Source organism: Lithobates pipiens, unplaced genomic scaffold (assembly GCF_037356315.1).
Source record: "Lithobates pipiens isolate NorthernLeopardFrog02 unplaced genomic scaffold, aLitPip1_a1.2 Scaffold_16, whole genome shotgun sequence".
Classification (NCBI taxonomy): domain Eukaryota; kingdom Metazoa; phylum Chordata; class Amphibia; order Anura; family Ranidae; genus Lithobates; species Lithobates pipiens.
The window spans coordinates 83,709,181-83,731,605 of NW_027507748.1; the positions used below are offsets into that span (position 1 = coordinate 83,709,181).

The following is a 22,425-nucleotide window of genomic DNA, read 5'->3' on the forward strand; positions in this document are numbered from 1 at the left end:
TCCTAGTATTACCTAATATAATGGTCTTATCTGTGTAAAATGAACTTAAATATTCATGATGTTGGCTAATAAAAACAATAGTTCTTATGGTTGTCTTGTTTTTTGTTTCGCAGGTAAATTCTTGGAAAAAGATGGAAGTGCCGTTTCAGTGGAAAATCTGTGACAACCTATTTATATGAGAAATATTCCAAGAAAAAGTCGCATTTAAACATGCTGTATCAACTTTAATTTAAAATGGGATTTTCAATTTCTTGGCAATGGTTTTTCAAAGGACATCTGTTTGGAATTCCTCATAAAATGCTGTTCTAAAATAGCAGTCATCTACTTTTGAAAATTTGCTATAACTCTTGTTTCGTCTAAAGTCGATTAAGACAAAGCTTCTCCGTATACGTTTGTTGAACATGACTCATGGAGAAGAGCTTAGCTCTGAAAAACAACAGGATTCTATTGTTTTAACCTACCTAGAAGGATTACTAATGCATCAAGCAGCTGGAGGTTCTGGGACGGTGGTTGACAAACATTCTGTTGGCCGTGTAAAAGTTGAAGACAACTTTAACATTTCTGGCAGTGTTTTCAATAACTGTAAGAATAATGCCTCAGTTCACAGTGATGGTCAAGGGTCTGGCATGCTGCATCTCAAGAAAGCCAGGCTCTTGCAATCTTCAGAAGACTGGAACGCTGCAAAGAGGAGACGCTTGTCTGATTCTCTCAGTGTGAATGGCAAGGATGAACCTCTTTTAACTGGAGTGGGTGAGAATGTCCCCAAAGGGAAGCAGGATAGCACGTTGCTTGCCTCTTTACTTCAATCTTTTAGTTCCAGGCTCCAAAGTGTTGCTCTGACTCAGCAGATAAAACAGAGTCTGAAAGACCAAGGATTTTCCATCAACCAAGATGTTGTTCATGAAGAAAAAGAGGACCAGTGTTATGGAATGGCCTCCAATCATCTAAGGTCACTATTAAACAAGAGCAGATCAAAAGATAAAATCGTTGAGAACAATCTGACTGTTTTAGGTAAAAATGCGCTACCGGAGAAGCACATTGAGCCTCCTCTTCCTGCCCAGAGTGCTGCCAAAAGCACAAGTGAGCAAGTTTCATGTGCTGCAAGACTTCAAGCTGTTGCAAACATGGTGGAAAAAAGGTCAAGTCCTACTGTCTCACCCAAACCGAGCGTGGCCTGCAGTCAGTTAGCTCTGCTGCTCTCTAGTGAAGCACACTTGCAGCAATACTCTAGGGAACATGCCTTAAAAGCACAGAGTGCAAGTCAGTTAGCCAGTGAAAGACTGGCTGCCATGGCAAGACTGAAGGAGAGCTCTGAAAAAGATCTTAACCGGTTCCAGTTGTCAGCAAATGTTTCAAATAGCCTGAACAGTCAAACTCGGACAATAACTAATGGACTAAGTGATCCAGGCAATATGTCTCCTTTTTCAAGTCAACTTGGAGTTCCAAGTTCTCCTCTTAAATCAGTTGGTTATAAGAATCATATAGATAAAAACCATCCAAAGCCTTCACCCAACAACAGTTTGCTTTTGCATCTGCTCAAAAGCCACAATGGTTCAAGTGTTGGAAAAAGCCATGTACATAGTGAAAAATATTCTCTTTTTGAAGAAAGTGCTACACCAACAACTACAGATGACTACTCGGATAACAATCCTAGTTTTACAGAAGAGGAGAGCAGTGATGATGAAAGTACTCATTCTAACTGTGCTCCTATAGATTTGTCCTTTAAAAATCGGACAGATAAGCCTCAATCATTGCACTCATCAGCCTCTATAGATAACTTAACGGAATCTTTGCTTAAAACCTGGGAACCAAAAGTTAATGGACTTGAAAATGGTATTGAAAACAAAGACTCTTCCATGGATTCAACGCTAAAACCATATCAGAAAGTAACACTATTACAGTTGCTTCTTGGCCATAAAATGGATGAGAGTCCTACAATATTGGATGACACACGAATAATGGAAGAACCACGAACACAACAAAAAATAGCCGACTTGTCAAAGTTTAACTTGACCCCACCTGTCCATCTTTCAGAAAGTCCTAGCATTCATAATTCTCCATTAAACACACTGTCTTTGCATAGGTCTACAGCTTCTGCCTCTCCTTTAAATCTAATTCATCAGCCATTTCCAGTTAAGCCCAACTTCCCTTCCTATGTAAGCAGTGTTCAGCCAGAAAGAATTATTAATCCAGCTTCAAAGCATTTGGTGGAGCTTACAAGAAGCAAAACACTTCAAACTGCAGTCCCCACACCAAAAGACAATGCACAAACTAATGCTGCTTTTAGCGCTAGCAAGCTGCTACAAAATTTAGCTCAATGTGGAATGCAGAGCACTACTTCGGAGGAACAAAGGCCACAGAAACCAATGGGTGCAATTAATTCCAATGCTGTAGGGTTGATTGACAGACTAAACAGTCCTCTAATCACAAATCAGTCACATCCATTTGATGAAGGTAGGGGATTTAGCAGACCATCTACTCCATTAGATTCTAGATTTCCTGGATCTGAAATTGAGAACCTTTTAGAACGACGCACAGTACTTCAGCTACTTCTTGCTGCACCTAACAAATGCAGAAGTGAAACAGTGCAGAAACCTATTGTTAAAGATGAAATAATACCAGATAGGACTGAAAACTTGGCAGATGAGCAGATTGTAGCTGTCAAAATAAAAACCGAGCCAGAAGATGAATCCAATTCCCATCAAACAAGAGAGGCAAATACCCCGAACACAGGTGTATTTCTGCAGAAAGCACCTAGGCCTCCCTCTGAGGACATAAAATCTCTGCACCCTACCCCACATGATTTATCAGTTTCAAAAAATGGTCTTTTGAGCCGCTTATTACGTCAGACCAATGACGTATTTGACTCTTGTGATCTAGGTTTAAACCTCCACCACCCAGAATCCAAGCAAGTGGAATCAAAGATGTCTTGCATAGTACCCAAAAAAAGAAAAATGCATCCCAATGATCCTACAGACAACCATGTCAAAATAGCAAAACCTAATTCTCCAGACACTGGAAACAGGCAGTTTTGTTATACACCCTGTGCAAGCGAATCATCTTTCCTTCGGGAAGAAGTGAATGGCACAAAGATGGATCATGACCAGAAAAATCTTATGGCTCAGAATGTCTTCAGTGAAAATAAAAATGTAGGCTGGTCAAGAGAGAGTAAAGGTTTTAATGTGCTGAAACAGCTTTTGCTTTCAGAAAACTGTGTCCGAGACTCTCAGCATAGGAATAATGTTGCAGTCGAAGAGTTGATGAGGGGAAACCAAAGCAACTTAGTAGGCAATTCTGAACTTCTTCTTCCTTCACTGAATATGTTTATGGGAAAACCTTCTCAACAAAATAGTTTTGGTCAACAAGCATTTCAGTATCCATCTCCTTTAAAGAACCCTCCTCATTCTTCCCCAGACATTCTCAGAAATAGCTCCCCACGGACTGAGCTTGGACAGATTAATATGTGCCCAAATCCTAGTGACAAAGGCCCCATCAAATGGGTTATTGCGGACAATGAAAAAAATGATCGGGGAAAGGATTCTCCAAGGCTGACAAAAACTAATCCCATATTGTATTATATGTTGCAAAAGGGGGCACATTCAGCAGCTGGTCATAATTTCCGGGACCAGACAAGCTGGACGGAATCTTTGTTGGGACAAGCAGCAGAGATGACATTAAAAAGAGAACCCTTCCACTCCCCAGGAACCAATATGCTTGGTTTTAATAAGCCTTCCAATCACAATGTAAATAAAACGTTACACAATTCCAATGGCAGTAAGTACGGGCTCTTCGATATGCTTTCAATAAAAAAGGAACCTGAATAATTTAATGAAAAATTTACCCTTTTGCTTTCAATGTTTCAAAATATTTTTTTTTTTCAAAGTTGACATGCATGATTACAAAAGTAAAGCATGATTTTACGGACATGGTTTCATTTCATCTACCTAAGTTGATGATTTTGTTTGTGACTGTAGCCTATTTCTATATGTACATAATTTCTCTTTGCCTGTTGTATAATTTAGCATCTGCAGATCTGAATTTCACATTTTGTATTGAGGATAATGTCAGCAATTTTGGGCTGAGAGTGCACAAAGTTTTTGTTGAAACCTTTCTATATTATGGTTACTGCATTCCACTTAATGGCAACCTTCAACCTAATTGCTAAAGACAACATACAGTAGAGCAAAGTAAGTGAAATGGATAAACGCACATTGCTGTGCTGAAATTAGTAGCGCAATGTGTGTGTACCCATGTTTGCCCTTTCAAGATAAGGCAATTCATGCTACGGGCAAGGTTAAGTGAAAATCTTGTCTCAGATGGCATACCCAAAGTAAACTCATGCTTTGACCATGCAGAGCAAAATGACAGATTAATTTCAATGCCCAGCGCCCACAGTTGCTTGTACTTTTCTTTTCTTTGCTGTCTCATGAAACTGTTTACCCAGGAAAGCAAAATTACATACCAGGTACTTCCAGGTATATAGGAACATGCGAAGAACTCCTTCTCCCAATCGTTAACAGTGGTGTTTGAAAATTGTCACTCAGGTAGTTTGGCCTGCCACGTAGGCCAATGAAGGAAATCTTCAGTCCTGTGTACACACCTAACTGCAGCCTGGAGCGGACACAAGAATTCTTCTCCAGGCTCCTATAGATGCACAGAATGATGTAGGAGCATAAAGAAGTTGAGCATAAGCAGCTGGCAGACTGGAATTACGGCAGAACCTTTTGTTTTGCCCTAAATGGGCTAAGCCCACACATTTTAAGAGAAGGCATTAGGCAAGGTTCTTACTTTAACTCATGGCTTGCTGTGCCTTGAAGAGGACTGGGTCTGTTTTAAATGGAGAATAATTTTCTCCATGGGAGTGCTGTTTTCTCTTCTCTTTCCTGGTTCTACAGCAAAATTCAAACTACGCAAAAGCAGCCTTGTGCGTAAGCCCTCCTGTTGCCTACATTATCGTCGCTATAAAATATTGCTCATAAAATATTCTGTTTACATTTTTTGATTCATTCTGCCTTGGAAACTTGAAAGTCCACTTAGGCACAGACAAGAGGACAATAAACTTTAAGGACCTGCACACACATTGTGCAAAGAATATTTTTTCAGTTTTGTGTCTTGCTGTGAAATGATAGACGTCCTTTCAAAGAGGTAGGCATGATTTCATGGAGACTAGATGAATGAGTCCTAATCTATTTAAAGTTTTAGTTGACTGAATACTGGAATACAAAACTATTGATTCTCAACCAGTATTTCATGTTCCCAAATGTCACAATTTGGTGGGATTATTGCAATTTTCTGACCCCTAAGAGAGGAGAATTTTTTTTTTTTTTTTTTTTTGTAATTTGGTTGCAAATCAGGTTTAGGTAGTTGGGGGCTTTAATTTCTGTATTTGTCTAATCTTTTAAGCTGGGAGGAATGATTTAGTAGGTGGGAACCTTCCACCTTCTGCACATACCCATTTGCTGGTTCAGGTCAAAGCTGTCAGATTGATTTTCTGGCCAGGGGGTGGCAGAGCATCTACCATGTAAGGGAGGGAGGGGTGGGGATTTTATAACATTTTCACAGGTTGAATAAAAAAAATAGGTATTTCTGTACTTTTTATTTTGAAAATAGGTGCATTGGGGTGTCTTTGAACATGAATGGCAGTGCACCAATGCATGTGCATTGCTTTATAGCATGTTTCAGTAACACGCGTGTATGAATGGGCTCTTAGACTCTATCTCACAGTTTCTAATCACCATTGTTGATTTAGGTGTGCCTGCTTTGGCTCAGGTCACACAGTGAGCTGCATAAGGGCCTATTCCCACCTTTTGGGTGTGTTTTCGTGCATTAAGGTGATTTGCAATAAAGCAGCCCATTCACTTTGAATGGTCCCTCAGTGCACACATATGGGGAGTTAAGAAGGAATGACAACACACTGAATCAGGCATATACATACAGCACATTACCTTACCTTGTGGTAATGCACTTTTAAATGGGGGTTAATATATGTATTATTGTATATTAGGTCCAAAGGTGTGAATCCAAGCCCTAGGTTCTGCACTGTAGGCATACTTTATTGCACCATAATATGCACCTAAAGCACATGTACCGTTGCTTTTAGTAGTACAATCATCAACCTCCTTATGGCAAATTTGTACATTTGCATGTTTTTTCATGCTTGCAGCTTCATACAAGAAAATGCACAAATGTTTTTAAGCACAGAAATGTGAATAAGCCCCAAATGTGCATGTTGATCAGATAGTGTTGGCCCCTAGCTACCATTGTCCTGAGCACGCCAAGAAGTTTTAATTGGGCTACAGTAGGTCAGTTGTGGTTTATATATTCTGAATATTTGTCCATCTCATGTTAATAATTAAACTGTATACATGAACCTTTATTAACATATTTAAGTCAATCGGCTGCCTGATTATAGTGACATTCATTTTAAGCACAAATGTGACTAAAAGGAAAGTGACCCCCCCCCCCCCCCTTTCAGTATGTAACTCTTACTGCAATAATTATAGTTTAGTTTTGGATAGTTTTATGTTCCTGGCAGCTGTTCTTTAATGTAAAATCAATGCAGTCAGCACAGTGAGCCATGGCTAGTTACCACAAGGTCACCGTGGTGTAACCTAGTGGTAAATGAAATAAGGAGTGTCAGTTCCTGCGCTAAAAATATTGATATTGTATTGACACTTTCTTTTCTTAACCCACGACAACAAATGCAGCTTTAGTGATTTGACATCTGTGATTTTTTTTTTTTTTTTAAGGTTTGATAGAAAAATTCTAAGTTAAATAGATGATAATAATAACATTAACACCATGTCCATAAAATGCCAACACCAGAACTGAAATGGCGCTATATCTTGCTTATGCAGCATGCAGCTTTATACTGAACTTCTAGATACCTTTTAGTCTAAAGGAGTTTGGGCCATGTCAAGAGATAAAGATCTATTTTTTTTAGGAATAAATTAACTGATAACCTAAATTAATAATTAATGAAAGATAAATATTACAGCAATCCAGTGACTTGTAGCTGAGTCACACCTTCACCTTTTGGTACATTTTTTTGCCTGATGCATTTTCCACTGAAATCGTTGGTAGCACATCAATGTGTGAAGCTGTGCATTTCGTCGCACATTGCAAGACACTTTATTGCACATCAATGTGTGTTGACATGCAGTTTGCTACATGTTTATGTAAAATGCATCGGAACATAAATGCAGAGGTATAGATCCAACCTTGGGATTGACCAGCTTCGGCAGCTACTCAGGATACCCAACCCATAAGCTGGTGTTTGATGAACATCCAAGCTTTGTAGAGAAATATTGTAGCAAGCAATAGCAACTCCATAGCTAGTTACAAACTGGAGACATCTGTAGCTGCCACAAATATTAGCTAGTGTGATATGTCAGAAAGGCTGGCCAATGACGCTCACTCCTCCATTACTCCTTATCACTATCGCTTTTGCAATGCATGCATGTTCTGCACACGTGGTTAGTTCCCTTTTCTCCATACAGAAGGGAATGATCCCCAAGCGGTTTCACATAGCACATATATTAACACACCTATTTCTACACGCTTCAGTAGTCACCCAGTTGTTCTAAACGTTGATCAAATCATGTCCATCATTTACGCTGAAACTTGAGGTTCATGAAAGTCCAAGGCTTGCCATAGATTATGCAATTTTCTTTCTTTCCACCACAGGTAGAAGGAAAGAAAATTGCTTGAACGCAGTCAGTGTTGATGGGGAAATCCCTCCAGCAGTGCTATTGTATTCTGCCAGTGAGGAGCCTTCCCTCCTGCAGAACACAATGGTGTGTTACTGGAGACACTAATCATTCAGGAAAAAGACAATGGGTTGGTTGTACACCAGTCGATCCATGTATGGTCGGCTTAACTCCAGTCACAATTTTAGGTCTGAATAAAGGGTGAAAGAGTTTTAACATTTCTATCCAGTTAATATTTCTGTCTATCACCCTACTGGGGAGATTTTCCCTTACTTTCTGTCCCTGAGACAACCATACATGAAATGGAGAGTACTTTTGTTACTGGGACAAGAAGTCCCAGGCAGAATAAAAACATTATAAGGTCTAACTCTTCTATGCGCAGCTACAAACATGTTTTGGGAGGTTTTCTTATTATATCCTATCCTCACAAGAACTGTAAGGGAGGATCTTCCCATAAGAAACACAGCTTGAATTGAAAGCCCTGGTAGAGGCTCTAACCCTTCCTTGCTCCATTCTAAACTACGTAAGGACCCTTTCACAGGCCAGGTCTGTTTTTGCTCAGCAGGGAATCGACATTTTAATCCCCTGATGAATGGGGCGCATGACAGGTTTGTGTCTGCTCTGCTTATGCAGAGCGAACATGGACACAGCCCGCTCTGCTCTATGGGCAGCCTGATTTAAATGGACCCGCTGTCTGTTTACACCCAGCTGCCCTCCGACCTGATCTAGTCAGCCGGAGGGGAATGGACCCCCTTCTGTTTTTTTTTATTTTTTATTTTTTTATTGGATCTTGATTTAATTGGATGTAGCCGAGTGTAAACGGACACAAGTCTGTTTTCATCTGCCACACCATAGAGGAGAATGGAGGGTCTGTTGGGGTCCGGCTGAAAAACTGACTAATCTCTCGTGTGAAAGGGGCCAAAGTGTTGGTTGGAGTTAGGCCAATTTAAATCCCTTGCAGTTTAGCTTCCTGACAATCTATTAAAAAGAAAGCCTCCTCTGATCAGACAGACTCGTCATTCTAGTGCACTCCTCAGATGATATTGCCAGTGTGAATATCGATCAGAACAATTTTGGTTCTAAAGTTTAGGGGGGAAAAAATAAAATGATTTATACGCTACACTGAAAATCTTCTATCAAATAATAGGCAGCTAGAGAGAAGGTTTACTACTAGAAAAACACTGAAGATACCGATAATGCTCTATGTTCTCACTTGTTGTGTGCCTAAAATATATATTTTTGTGTATATAGAAGCATTTTGAGTTAAAAGGTGAAATAAAAAGCAAAGAAAAAAAAAAAAAGGACAATAACTTTCATATGATACAGTTAGGTTTTTCCATTTTATATTGCTATTTTTGCAAACATGCTATATTGTCTGTACAGTATATATTTAGCAGATGACAGCAGTGTGGTCATGAAGTTGGTGTTCAATATATGCCATCACTTTGCCCATTCATTGTCTTCAGTTATCCCACTACTGCAGAAGGGTGTAATCGAAGATCTGGCCTTCTTTGGCATCTTCCCAGTCATTCAGAGCCCTCGTTTACTGGGTATAATGGATGCCAGGTTTTGAAGTGCATGTGGCCTCTCCCATGTGATGTTGTTTTGGGTTCAGCAGCCAATCACCAGGCCCCAATATTGTCACTGGCTGGCATCCACCAGTGAAAAAATCTTGACACCAAAAAGTATAAATGGTGGTCTTCTGCAGTGGGAAGGTGGCAAAGAAGCCTGTGAGTAGGCAAAGTGACAGTGCCTCTTTAAATGGCATGCATTGTATAGAAAACCAGTTAAAATTACACTTATTTCTTATTTACATGTTATTCTTTTCACTTCATTAAAAAAAAAGTTCTGTAATGGTTGTTTACACATGGGGGTTTATTTACTAAAGCTGGAGAGTGCAAAATCGGGCTCATTTCTCCCTAAAAACCAATCAGCTTCCAGGTTTTATTGCCAAAGCTTAATAGAACAAGCTGAGGTTAGAAGCTAATTGGCTACCATGCACAGTTGCACCAGATTCCGAGAGCACCGGTCTTCGTAAATCTACCCTATGGTTTTGAAGTGAGGTTTTTGTTCCCTATGGCAGCCAATCAGCTTCTTCCATACATTCTGTGAGTTCTTCTAAAAAAAAAAAATTAGCCAGATTCTGCTTGGCTGCTACAAATATAAACTAATTTATATGGCAAAGTAATCTCATCCATCAATCACTTTTTATTTCTTTACATTGCTTTGGGAGCACCAAGTACCTGCTGCTGTACCTGCTAATTATAAGCTCTTCATTATTATTGTATTTTTCCATTCAGAAAACAATATTTTTTTTTTAAGCTGTGAAAAAAAAAATATTCAGTTGAGCTTAACATTTGCGAAATAAAATGTATTTTTTTGAACATGTACAAACAAAACAATATGTCTTAGGCAATTGCCTTTCTTGAAAAGATGTACAGACGTGTGACTGAATCTGTAAATATGATGTGTCAGTCATTTAATGCATTGGTATGTTCAGATGTTTTTTTTAAAGATTGCTGTACATAATGTTTTCCATAAAAGTCAGAGAAATTTTTTGTATTGTTTTAAAGAAAATCTTCTTTGGGGGGTTATATAAATTCTGTGAATACATGTGTATATATATATTTTCCGTTTTGTTTTTTTTTCTTTTTGTTTTCGTTTTGCATGAGTGCATATTATTGTACCTTCAAATTGTAACTTTGGGGTGAAATGTACAGAAATTAAATTTTATTTAAAATTGTGATTACTTCTGCATGGTCGATGCATGGGAAAATGTCCTGTGCATAGTGACTTTAAACAGCCAGGTCAGACGCTAATTCAAATGACAGTATTGTGTTTTTTGTACTTTTTTTCTGTTTAGTCAAATAAACCATTAGCAGGATTTGATTTGAACAAGAGTCTCCGTTTCAATTGAAAGCCCAATACTGTAACGTTATGCATTTCTATATTTTAATTTTTATATAAAAAATAAAACACAGTAAATTAAGGAATCAAGCGCCACCCAGTGAAATTTCGTTTCCATCATTTTGGGGTTTTGAAGTTTATAGAAAATGTTTATTTGTGTTTTCTTGTGATGTCACGAGCCTTGTATATAATGCAGTGTGATTCTTTTATTATTTTTTTAATAATGTAACGTTCATTTCCTAGTAAGGATTTGAATAAAGAAATAAATAGTAATATGCTTGTTATTTATTGTTTATTGAAAATTATTTTTATGGTATTTCAGACACTTTGGGGTTGATTTGCTAAAACTGGAGAATGCAAAATCTGGTGCAGCTGTGGTAGCCAATTGGCTTTTATCTTCAGCTTGTTCAATTAAGCTTTGGCAAAAAAAAAAAAAAAATGTAAGCCGATTGGTTTCTTTGCAGAGCTGCACCAGAATTTGCACTCTTTAGGTTCAGTAAATCAACTGCTTTTGTTTCCTCCTACAAGTGTTAAAACACATGGTTGTTTTACCAGGCATGAAAACCACTGGACACTAGGGATGTGTGGAAATTCTCAGGTTTTCTCATTCAGCAGAATTAGCTTGAATAAAAATGTTCTTTGTTAGAGGGCATTTTTTTACACTATTTTTCTTTCTGCGAAAAAAATGGTAAAATAATGAGGGGTCATTTTTGGCACAACATGTCCAGAATAGTTGAAAGTGGCCTCTGTAACCTTAAAGGGACACTAACTTATATCCTTATTCTCTAAATATAATCCATACTCATCCACTACTTAATAACCCTGTCATCTATATTTCATTCATTTCTTACTGTGTTTTTCTGCCCCCTTGTAAGGTCCTCCATGAGCCCCAGAGCCTCCTAACTCCCCCCCCCCCCCCCCCACACGCACACACACACACTTTTTTGTAACAAGCAGTGCATGTACGTTGTGATCATGTACACTGCTCCATGCACACTACTAATCCCACAGTCAATAGTAAATCTTCGGAGAGAGCAAGAGAGTGTGGTTACATTCCTACATACACTATATTCAAACGTTTAGGGGCACCTGCCTTTACATGCACATGAACTTTAATGGCATCCCAGTCTTAGTCTGTAGGGTTCAACATTGAGTTGGCCCACCATTTGCAGCTATAACAGCTTTAAAGTGGTTGTAAACCCTTACAAACCACTTTGACCTACAGGTAAGCCTAGATTAAGGCTTACATGTAGGTCCAAGAAATATCTCTTAAACCTACACGGTTTAGGAGATACTTACAAAAAGACAGGCACCGCTGTCTACGGAGCATGCACCATAGACAGTGGCGCACAGGCGCACTGAGCGCGCCTCAGATAACGGCGATATGCCGCTCGTGGCGGCTCCCGTGCGCACACGTGGGAGTGACGTCATCGCTGCTCCGGCGAATCACAGCGCTGGAGCAGCGAGACCTGGAAGTCACTCTGGGATACATGGCAGCGGTGAAGATGAAGAAGGAGGACCACTTCGGGGGCTTCGTTCTCAGGTAAGTTATTCATAATGAGCTAGTATGCTATGCATAGTTACTAGCTCATTATGCCTTTGCCTTACAAGTTGCATTTTTTTTTTAAATGTCAGTGCCTTTACTTCCACTTTAACTATTCTGGGAAGGCTGTCCACAAGGTTTAGGAATTTGTCTATGGGAATGTTTGACCATTCTTCCAGAAGTGCATTTGTGAGGTCAGGCACTGATGAGGACGAGAAAACCTGGCTCACAGTCTTCGCTCTAATTCATCCCAAAGGTGTCATATCGGGTTGAGGTCAGGACTCTTTGCAGGCCAGTCAAATTCCTCCACCCCAAACTTGCTCTATCATGTCTTTATGGACATTGCTTTTTGCACTGGTCTAAAGTGGGGGGGATTATGGTGTGGGGTTCGTTTTTCAGGAGTTGGGCTTGGCCCCTTAGTTCCAGTGAAGGGAACTTTTTTTTTTCCTTAATAAATTTTTATTCAAGTTTTCATTATACAATGAACAATCAGGATAGGATGTACAGCAGTAGGTAACGTACAATAGTAAAACTTATAGTACATCAAGTCAACAAAGGCGGCATTGCTAAGATAACTCAAGAAATGGTAACGTGTGTATACATCTGAGGATGTGATTGTACTAGTGAAGGGAACTTTTAAGGCGTTGGCATACCAAGACATTTTGGACAATTTCATGCTCCCAACTTTGTGGAAACAGTTTGGGGATGGCGCCTTCCTGTTCCAACATGACTGCGCACCAGTGCACAAAGCAAAGTCCATGAAGAAATGGATGAAGAAGCTGAGGGCAATAGAGGATTATTTTTTGAGTTAAAGTGGAATTTTCTCCCAAAAGGGGTTCCGCTCTTCCTCCTAATTGGGTTTACTTTTTTTTTGGGGCAAGAGCAGGTCACAGGCCCCAGAAGGCTGGGGGCCATTCATAAAGTACTGCATGTTTTGCACAGTGGGCCATGAAGCCGCAAGGAGTCACCGCTGAAGTAACCGGCCTGGGTGAGGATGGTGTCCAGTGAAGTAAGCGGCCTGGGTGAGGATGGTGCTGGATCCTTGGCCAGGTGAACATCTGTTTATTAAAAGTACGCAGCTACAGTATTTGTAGCTGCTGACATTTAACTTCCGCACATCTCTCTTAAGAAAACATACTTGATTTATTTTTTTCCTTTAACTCAGAATTTAAGGGGTTATTTACTAAAGGAAAAGCCACTTTGCACTGCAAGTGCACTTGGAAGTAAAGTAGATCCGAGGGGGACATGCAAGGAAAATAAAAAAAACAGCATTTTAGCTTGCACATGATTGGATGATAAAATCAGCAGAGCTTCCCCTCATTTCAGATCTACCCCTTAGATTTAGAGCGACTTGCAGTGCAAAGTGGATTTGCCTTTTGTAAATAACCCCCATAGTGTCAATTTAAAGAGCCAAATAAAGCCTGTTGCACACCTAAAAACCACCACAATTTCACCTTGCTCACTTCAATGCATTTTACCAAAATTGCTGAATTTTGCTATAATCTCTCAATGTCCCTCATTCCTAATGGGGCTCCCTTACTGGCCAGTAGTAAGGTGCAGACATGGAGGGAACCAAGCTTTCAAACACAAGAACTACTCAAGATTTGCCCTTTTGTATACAGGCTTCTGTATGTGAAAGGGCAGTGTGCTTTTGGAAATGCTTTACTGTACACTGCTCTTATACAAACTGAAGACCTTGTACAAGCATTATTTATTCAGGTACCTCTACGCCTGCTTTTCATGTCTGGTTACATTTTATATTAAAGGTGAGTTTATTTTAAAGAAAATCTGTACTGATTTGGTCTTCTTGCACACTGCTTTTTTTAGGCATACAAGCTTTTTTTTTTTAAACTGATGTAAATGCAGATCATTTCTTCCAATCTGCCTGTACACACATGCAGACTGCATATAGATTACTACAAAAAAAAATTGAGAAATCTATGTTGCTGGTCATATTTTTATGTGCAAATGCACAAATACACATTTACATTACACTCCCTTGATTAAAATAAATCTAGAAGATGTTTTATGCATGTGTACATAGAAATACTCTCAAGTGCTATACAATCCATGCCCGTGTTTTTTTTTTTATGCCTGGAGTGTCTGATATTCATACATCAGTACTGTGTGCAAGTACCCTAGCATAGTATATAAAATTCAACGTTCACGCATATACAAATGATGAAAGAAGGAAACGAAAAAATTAATTTTATTTATAAAATCATGCCCAAGGATAATGCATAAACATGGCACCACTACATCTGGTAAACATGTATGGCCCTTGTGCAAACAATAATATATGCACATATAGTACTGTGCAAAAGTTTTAGGCAGGTGTGAAGGATTTTTTTAGATTAAGAAGGCTTTCAGAAATAGAAGTGTTAATAGTTTATTTTTTTATCAATTAACAAAATGGAAAGTAAATGAACAGAGGAGAAATCCAAATCAAATCAATGTTTGGTGTGACCGCCCTTTGGCTTCAATACAGCATCAGTTCTTCTAGGTACACTGGGAATTTTTTTTTTTTTTGAAGGAACAAGGCAGGTAGGTTGTTGAAAAAATCTTGGAGAACTAACCACAGATCTGTGGATGTAGAGGCTTGATGATGCTGAGATCAGGATTTTGTGGGGGCCAAACCATCACTTCCAGGACTCCTTGTTCTTCTTCACGCTGAAGATTGTTCTTAAAGCAGAACTGCGGCAACATTTTTTTTCCATGTCCTTGTTGCTGATCTCCTATCTTCACCAACTTTGCCATCCACGTTTTTCTGAGCTCTGTAGTTCCTCTGTAATAGGCTGCAGAATTTGCTGAAGAAAACATTATTGCCTGCTGACATCCTGCTTACTCCCATGGAGGAGGTGTCCTCCTTATTCTCTCTCCTCCCTCCTCCTCTGCTCCTGCCTGCAATCCGCCGCTCCACTCCGCCCCCCGCCTGCTATCTCTGTGCAGAGCGGGGATTATCATCAGCAATCACTTGTATGACAAAGCAGGGATCTCCCACTGTGACTGCTGGGTATTGTATATGAGAACAATGATCGCTGATCTCCCACCCCCTGCCGTTATAGGAACAGTGCGCTGTCAATCATAATAATGGCAGGGGTGGGGCATCAGCACTCGGCATTCTCATATACAATACCTGACAGTCACAGTGGCAGATCCCTGCTGTATCATACAAGTGATTACTGGCAATAATCCTGCCTTTACACTGGTGACATGGTCACTGACATGGGGGGTCCCTGAAATGGTGGTCCCTACCAAGTGGCACTGGTGGTCCCTGACATGGTGATCACTAACAAGCAGCACGGGTGGTCCCTGACAAGTGGCACTGGTTATCCCTGACATGGTGGTCCCTCACATGGTGGGATCGGACATTCGGCACTGGTGGTCTCGCTTTTTTTGCTGGTAAGTAGCACATTATGGCTTTACATTGCAGGTCAGCAAAATTTTAAAATAGAGGCAGCGTTTACTTCCTCTTTATCAGTCTATCTCCAAAATATAGACATTACCTAGTTCGCAGTGGGCTTTTCTTTTTATTTTTTATTTTTTTTCTTCCATATGAAGTTTTTATTAAGAATAAAGTGTCAATACGCATTTTTATACAAACAAAAGGTGATTGAACATCACGAACATGTACAGAATTGGTATGATCTTACTTTTGAAAACATAGCAAAACAAATAAAATAACCAGAATTTCAAGAATCTCTACAGTCACCAGAGGTCTGCGAGTAGATACAATCCGGGTGGGTGCCCTCATCGTGGTTTAAGAGGTGTGGGGCTTATTGTAGTGGTAACTCTTGGTTTGGGTCCTTAAAGTGGGTTGAGGTTGTGTGTGTGTGTGTGGGGGGGGGGGGGGGGGGGGGGTCAGGGCTTTTGTAAGTCCTCTATTTTTTTTTTTTTACAGAGAAAAATCTGTATTTTTATCTATGCACCATCATCAGCTTTGGGAAACATTCAAAGTGGATTCTGGTTCTAGTTGGAGTCATGTAAGGATAGTAAAAATACCCATCTGTGGCCAGCTTTAGAAACATGGGACCTCATAAAGTGCTCCTAAAGTGATATCAATAAAAGATTTTCTTAAATTGAATTGTGGTTGTTTGATTTGGCTAGTATAGCTGCGTAAATTGCTTAAAGTTTAACTCCAGACTGAATAAAAATACTTAATAAAAGGAGGTAAAAATAAACCATTTTAAAAAGTTCATCGGACCTCATCTTTCATCTACTTTCTGGAGATGCTTTTTTTCTAGCTTTTACAAAAAAAAAATTAATTTAGGGGGTTGGGGTGGTCTCAGCATTTTCATAAAAGGTCTGCTTTAAAGTGTAACTCCAGACAAAAATGTTTTTTAATGCAAATCGTATTTCAGGGATTAAATATTTCATTTTTTGTAATTGCTGTCTGTGTCCCCATGGGAGAGATTTCCCTGCACTTTCCGTCCTCAGAGATACAGCAGAAGGTAAGTGTAATGACCTCAAAATTAACAAAAAATCCCACCTCTGACAGCTGTTACTGCAACAAGTGTCCTCTTTGCTAGATAACCCCTTTGTGTTCTGGTAACAACTGTAAATTGTAGATTCCCTGCACACTTTGTTTCTAGGTGACAATAGTCCCCAAAACAAATAGTTGGAGGTGAATGTCCACAATGGGGCACATGCAATTAAAACCTTTAACTGAGTTCTTACAGTAGAAGCTAGTATAACTTTGCGTTCTATTAGATCAGGGGTGTCCAAACTTTTTTCAAAGATGGCCAGATTTGATGAAGTGAACATGCATGAGGGCCAAACATGTTGCCTGACATTCATTGAGCCATTAAAACTAAATGCGAATTAACTAATAGACTGCCCAACAGGAATTATCTTGCCTTTGTAGCTGTGTGTGGTGAAGAGTCTATGGATGAGCTTGGGCATGTGATTTGGATATACTGTATTTATCGATGTATAACACAAACCTTCACTTTGAGAGGGATGTTTCAGGAAAAAACTGAAATTTTAAATAAAGAACTGAGAAGCAAAATAAGGGTCAGTGCCCATCAATGCAGCCTAATCAGTGCCATGAGTGCAGCCTCACCATTTCCATCAGTGCAGCAAGTGCCATGAATGCAGCCTCACCATTGCCATCAGTGCAGCCTGATCAATGCCCATCTGCAGCCTCGGAGGGGGGCAGGACAAGTGCCAAAAGATTATACACAGGAGAATCTCCTGTTTATTCAGCAGTCTCTTTAATACAAAGTCCCGCCTCTAATGATAGACAGAACAGTTGTCCAATGCCAGCCCAGAGACGGAACTTCCTATTACAGAGGCTGCCAAGTAAACAGGAGATTCTCCTGTATGTAATCTGTCAGCACTCATCCCGCCCCCCTCTTTGTCCCCTCCAAGGCTAGCAGAATGATAAATACAGTATATATCTTTTGTGGACCCCCAACGAATCCCTGAGCGCCACATGGCACTTGGCGATTCATTGGGTGCCACAAAAGATATATATATCCAAATTACCAGTGGGGCTGCATCAAACCAGAACCAATTGCGGCCCGTGGGCCGGACTTTGGACTTTCCTGTAGTAGAGCAATGTACAGAAATATGGAGCTTCCACAGGAATCACAGCGCAAAAGCAAAAATTTCAGGTCTATTGTGCCATGAAAAGCTGTTTGATCTAAGGCATAGTAATGCATTCTTCTGTATACATGTGTAAGAGTCTCCCCAACTTCCAAGGGCCTGATGGTGACCCCAAGAGCCAGGGAGAACTGACATTCCTCCTCATGGTGAAGGTTACTATGCCTAGCGGGTGTGGTGCAAGGTGAAAAGATTGGGCGCCAGACACTTTTTGTAAAAATTAACAAAGAGAGTTTTATTTCTCTTAACTGGAACGGTGGGAGAGAGGGTTGGGGCTCAGGACACCCTTAGGCAAATGCAATAGCAATCAAGTAAACTTCATAAACAAAAATATAACTAGGCAGACAGCAGTACATATAAAGGGCCTTTAAGCTGAATGCAGTGTAGCACTCACACCTGAAGGAGCCACTGAATATTATTTAGGCCTGCACTCTGCTAATGACTCTCCCCTGAATTGACTCAGTCCCCTTGACACAGCTGTGGTGCAACACAATACAATACAACATAATGTAATGCAATATACCTGTATTGTAACCTCAGGATTCTCTGGCTCCACCTGCTGGGAGAAAACAACACTCCACACAACTGGATACTTAACCAGATATATTTTACTGCAAATATACTTCAAAGGTGATTACACTAATTGTGCTGTCACCCCAACATAGGACGACAGTACAATGAATTTCAACATAAACAATTACAAACAATAGATATATATTTATACCTGGGAGCCCCCTCTACTTTTAAAGCTATACGTGAGATCTCACTTAAAATACTTAGTCTTTGATCTTCTTGTTTTTGCTAGCTAAAGTAACTCTTTATAATCCACAGATTAAAGTAAGTTAAGTTGAGTTAAAGGTGCTCCTGGTGTAGCTTCAGTAACTATGTTACAAACTTAGAAACGTCAGAGTAGATCTGCCTCAAGCCTGCTCAGTGTCAGTTACTCTGCTCCTCCTTTGTGGAACTATAAATCCCAAGTGAGACTTGTGTCTGAGTCTATCTGCGTGTAAAAGTTAACAGACTGTGGGTTGTGACCCGCTCACCAACTGGATAGGAACTCCGTGTAGTAGCTTCGCTCCGGTGACTGTAGCTTGCTCTTCGGTCAACTGGCTCCGTCACTCCGTTCCGCTATGCTGGGTGAACCCGATCCTCCGATGCTCAAATGAGTGTCTCTGGATTTCCCCAATCCGATCACTGTGTTTCCTGCACCGTCAGTTCACTCACATAAGCTGTTGAAGTTGCGATCTGTGATGGCTGTAGGCCCCTTCTAATGGGAGGCCTCTGCACAGATCCTTGAAGGCTGGCCACACGATACCAACAAACCTAAAATGTCCTACCCAGCATGCACTGCTGGAGAAAGTGTTCATGGGTAGGTCATCAATCCTCCTGGGTAAAAATCAGTGGATTAAGCTATCAATCAGCCAGGCTAATTACCACCTAGCACAACTATATTTATTAGCAGCTCTGTTTAGGACAAGGGTGCTACACATGTACAAAGTGCTTCCCTGTCTGTAAAACCAAGGACAGTACAGACTGATTCTAACTAGATCTATACATGATGTCTTTATTTTCTAAATAAATTTAGACTGTGATATTGTTGGACAGCATGCTATAAAACAGATGTTTATAAGAAATTACAGTTTGCTGTGGAATGTTTGCATTGCTTCAGTTGAGTTTGTTTGTTTATCATTTGGGGTTAAACTACATGGGCATATTTTTTTATCAGATTTTATTTTCAAAGAAAAAAGTTTTCAAATATTTCAAAGTCAAACAGTAGACAAACGGGTGGTACATCACAAAGAACAAAAGCAATCATAAAGTAATGGCTGAAGACATAGCTTGCAGGCACACACATGTACACAGATCTCAAGCCTCCTGGACTGTATCTTTGCGGTCATCCTGAGGGATGCCAGTCCAGCTGGTATTTCGAATAGATTTGACCAGATCTAACATTGTGATGACCTACCTAATATTAAGAAGTTTCCCCCTTTTTCCGCCAAAGCAGTCCTGCCCTCTAGACCTCTGAAAGTATGCTGTAGTATCTGCCGTCAAACTGTCAGCAGCAAATCCTTTAAATTCTGTAAATTGTGAGGTGGGGCCTTCATGGATCAGGCCTGTTTTTCCAGCACATCCCACAACTGCTCAATAGATTGAGAGCTGGAGAATTTGGCCAAGTCAACACCTCAAACTAATTGTTGTGTTCCTCAAACCATTTTTGCAGTGTGGCAGGGTGGCTCATTATTCTGCTAAAAGAGGAACATCTTGCACTGCCATCAGGGAATACAATTTCTGTGAAGGATTGTATTCGGTCAGCAACTATGTTTAGGTAGGTGGTACATGCCAATGTAACATCCACATGGATGGCAGCACCCAAGGTTTGCAGCAGAACATTGCCCAAAGCATCACACTGCCTCCGCTAGCTTGCCGCCTTCCTATACTGCATCCTGGTGCCATCTCTTCCCCAGGGAAGCAACACACAGGCACCTGGCCATCCACATGCTGTAAAAGAAAATGAGATTCATCAGACCAGGCCACTTTCTTCTTTTGCTCCGTCTTCCAGTTCAGATACATGCCCAGTGTAGGTACTTTTGGCTGTGGACACGGGTCAGCATGAGCACCCTGACCGGTCTGTGGCTACCTAGCCCCATATGCAACAAACTGCAATGCCCATTTTTCTGCTTTCAACACATCAATTTCAGGGACATGTTTACAAAGACATTTTAGACAATTTTTTTTGAAGCAACAGCTTTGGGAAGGTCCTTTACTTTTCCAGCATGACTGTGCACAAATCCAGCCCCATGACATTGCTTGATGAGTTTACTATAGAGCAGTGGTCTGTAAACTGCGGCCCGGGGTCGGATGTGGCCCTTTGCTTGCTTTTATCCAGTCCTTGGGACACCAACAATTAGTCATATGTCCTCCCATTGACACCAACAATTGGGCATATGACCTCCCACTGACACCAAAGAAGGGACACAACTCTTCCAAATGACACCAACCACTGGGCACAATTCTTCATAATGACATTGGCATTGTTTAATCTCACTGACACAAGGCCTTTTTCTACTCCATCTGGCCCCAGTCTGTCTAAAGGACAGTATACTTTTAAAGTTTGAAGACTCCTGCTGTGGAGGAACTCAAGTGGCCTGCAATTCCCTGACCCCAAGTTTATTGAACACCTTTGGTTCCCTCTTTCTGAAAAAACAAAAAGGTAAGTTAACACTTTAATTGTTATCAGTTGGTTAAGGGTTGGGTAACTTTAGAGACCATCTGGGCTAGGGCATTATTTATTTCTGTGCAGAAAGCTTGTGTACCACACCTTTCTTTGGTTTGCCAGATCTCATAAAGCATTGCACTGCTTTCTTTTATTAACTAAAGGTAACTAGTTTTGTCATTAACTATGGAATCAGTAACGATGCCAGTCCAGCACTTGCTGCATACTACTGCTCTGCAGCTTACCTACTGACACTGTGCACATTGGTAGGGGCAGGATTTGGAGACATGGAGAAAATCAAAAAGTGTATACACTTCATCATAACAGCCTCAACCTTTCCAATGGGATTATATTGTCTAACTGTTGGATAAATTGTGCTTCATTAATGTAATGTTGGTTAAAGACTTATGTGTTTGAGCATTTAACAGTGTAAAATACAGCAGATCGAACACTCTGATAGGCTGGCATCACATTAAGGAGGATGGGTTGAGCTTCAAAAAATGTCCCAGCAATGTAAGAGGCTGCTACCATATCTGAGAATGTTATTATTTCAGGCATAGCCAACAAGAAGGGGGATAATACTCTCTTTGCAATGTACCCTATGAAAATATGTGGAACATTTGGATATTTTAAAATGCCTTTGGGCATTATCTGTTATACTTTGCCCCCTTCATGTTCTTTGATGCCCTCCATGTTCAATTTTCACCACAGCTGGTGTGCCGAGGTTGCCTACCCCTAGATTAGAGCATATGTATTAGAGAATACCTACTCTACATTTTCTGCAATATATACTGTATACTGCGGGGGCAGGTGACAGGGGGTCTTAGGATACAGTCTGCAATGTATTTTTTATATTGATTGACTGTTGCATAGAGATGGGTGCACATGCACATCTGTATACAATGCTGTGCACTATATACTTTACACTGCTCTATGCACACTACAATCCCATAGTCCAGAGTCCATCCCGGGAATAATAAAGGCAACTAATGCAGCCACCACATCTAAGGGGACTGGTGTGTGCGTGTGTGTGTGAGTGTGTATATACAGTGGTGTGAAAAAGTGTTTGCCCCCTTCCTCATTTCCTGTTCCTTTGCATGTTTGTCACACTTAAGTGTTTCGGAACATCAAACCAATTTAAACAATAGTCAAGGACAACACAAGTAAACACAAAATGCAATTTGTAAATGAAGGTGTTTATTATTAAAGGTGAAAAAAAATCCAAACCATCATGGCCCTGTGTGAAAAAGTGATTGCCCCCTAAACCTAATAACTGGTTGGGCCACCCTTAGCAGCAACAACTGCAACCAAGCGTTTGCGATAACGTGCAATGAGGCTTTTACAGCGTCCTGGAGGAATTTTGGCCCACTCATCTTTGCAGAATTGTCCTAATTCAGTTACATTAGAGGGTTTTCGAGCATGAACGGCCTTTTTAAGGTCATACCACA

At 40.3% G+C, this 22,425-nt stretch overlaps 1 protein-coding gene across 2 annotated transcripts in view; it reads left to right on the forward strand.

Annotated features, from left to right (window-relative positions):
* NRIP1 (nuclear receptor interacting protein 1) overlaps positions 1 to 10,900 on the forward strand; it is a 122,128-nt gene extending 111,228 nt beyond the window's left edge. For both annotated transcript variants that reach the window (XM_077480064.1, XM_077480063.1), the window contains one exon: positions 114 to 10,900. In XM_077480064.1, the coding sequence (XP_077336190.1) occupies positions 402 to 3,824 (3,423 nt within the window). In that variant the 5' untranslated portion in view covers positions 114 to 401 and the 3' untranslated portion in view covers positions 3,825 to 10,900. The remainder of the gene's footprint in view (positions 1 to 113) is intronic.
* Positions 10,901 to 22,425: the final 11,525 nt, after the last annotated feature.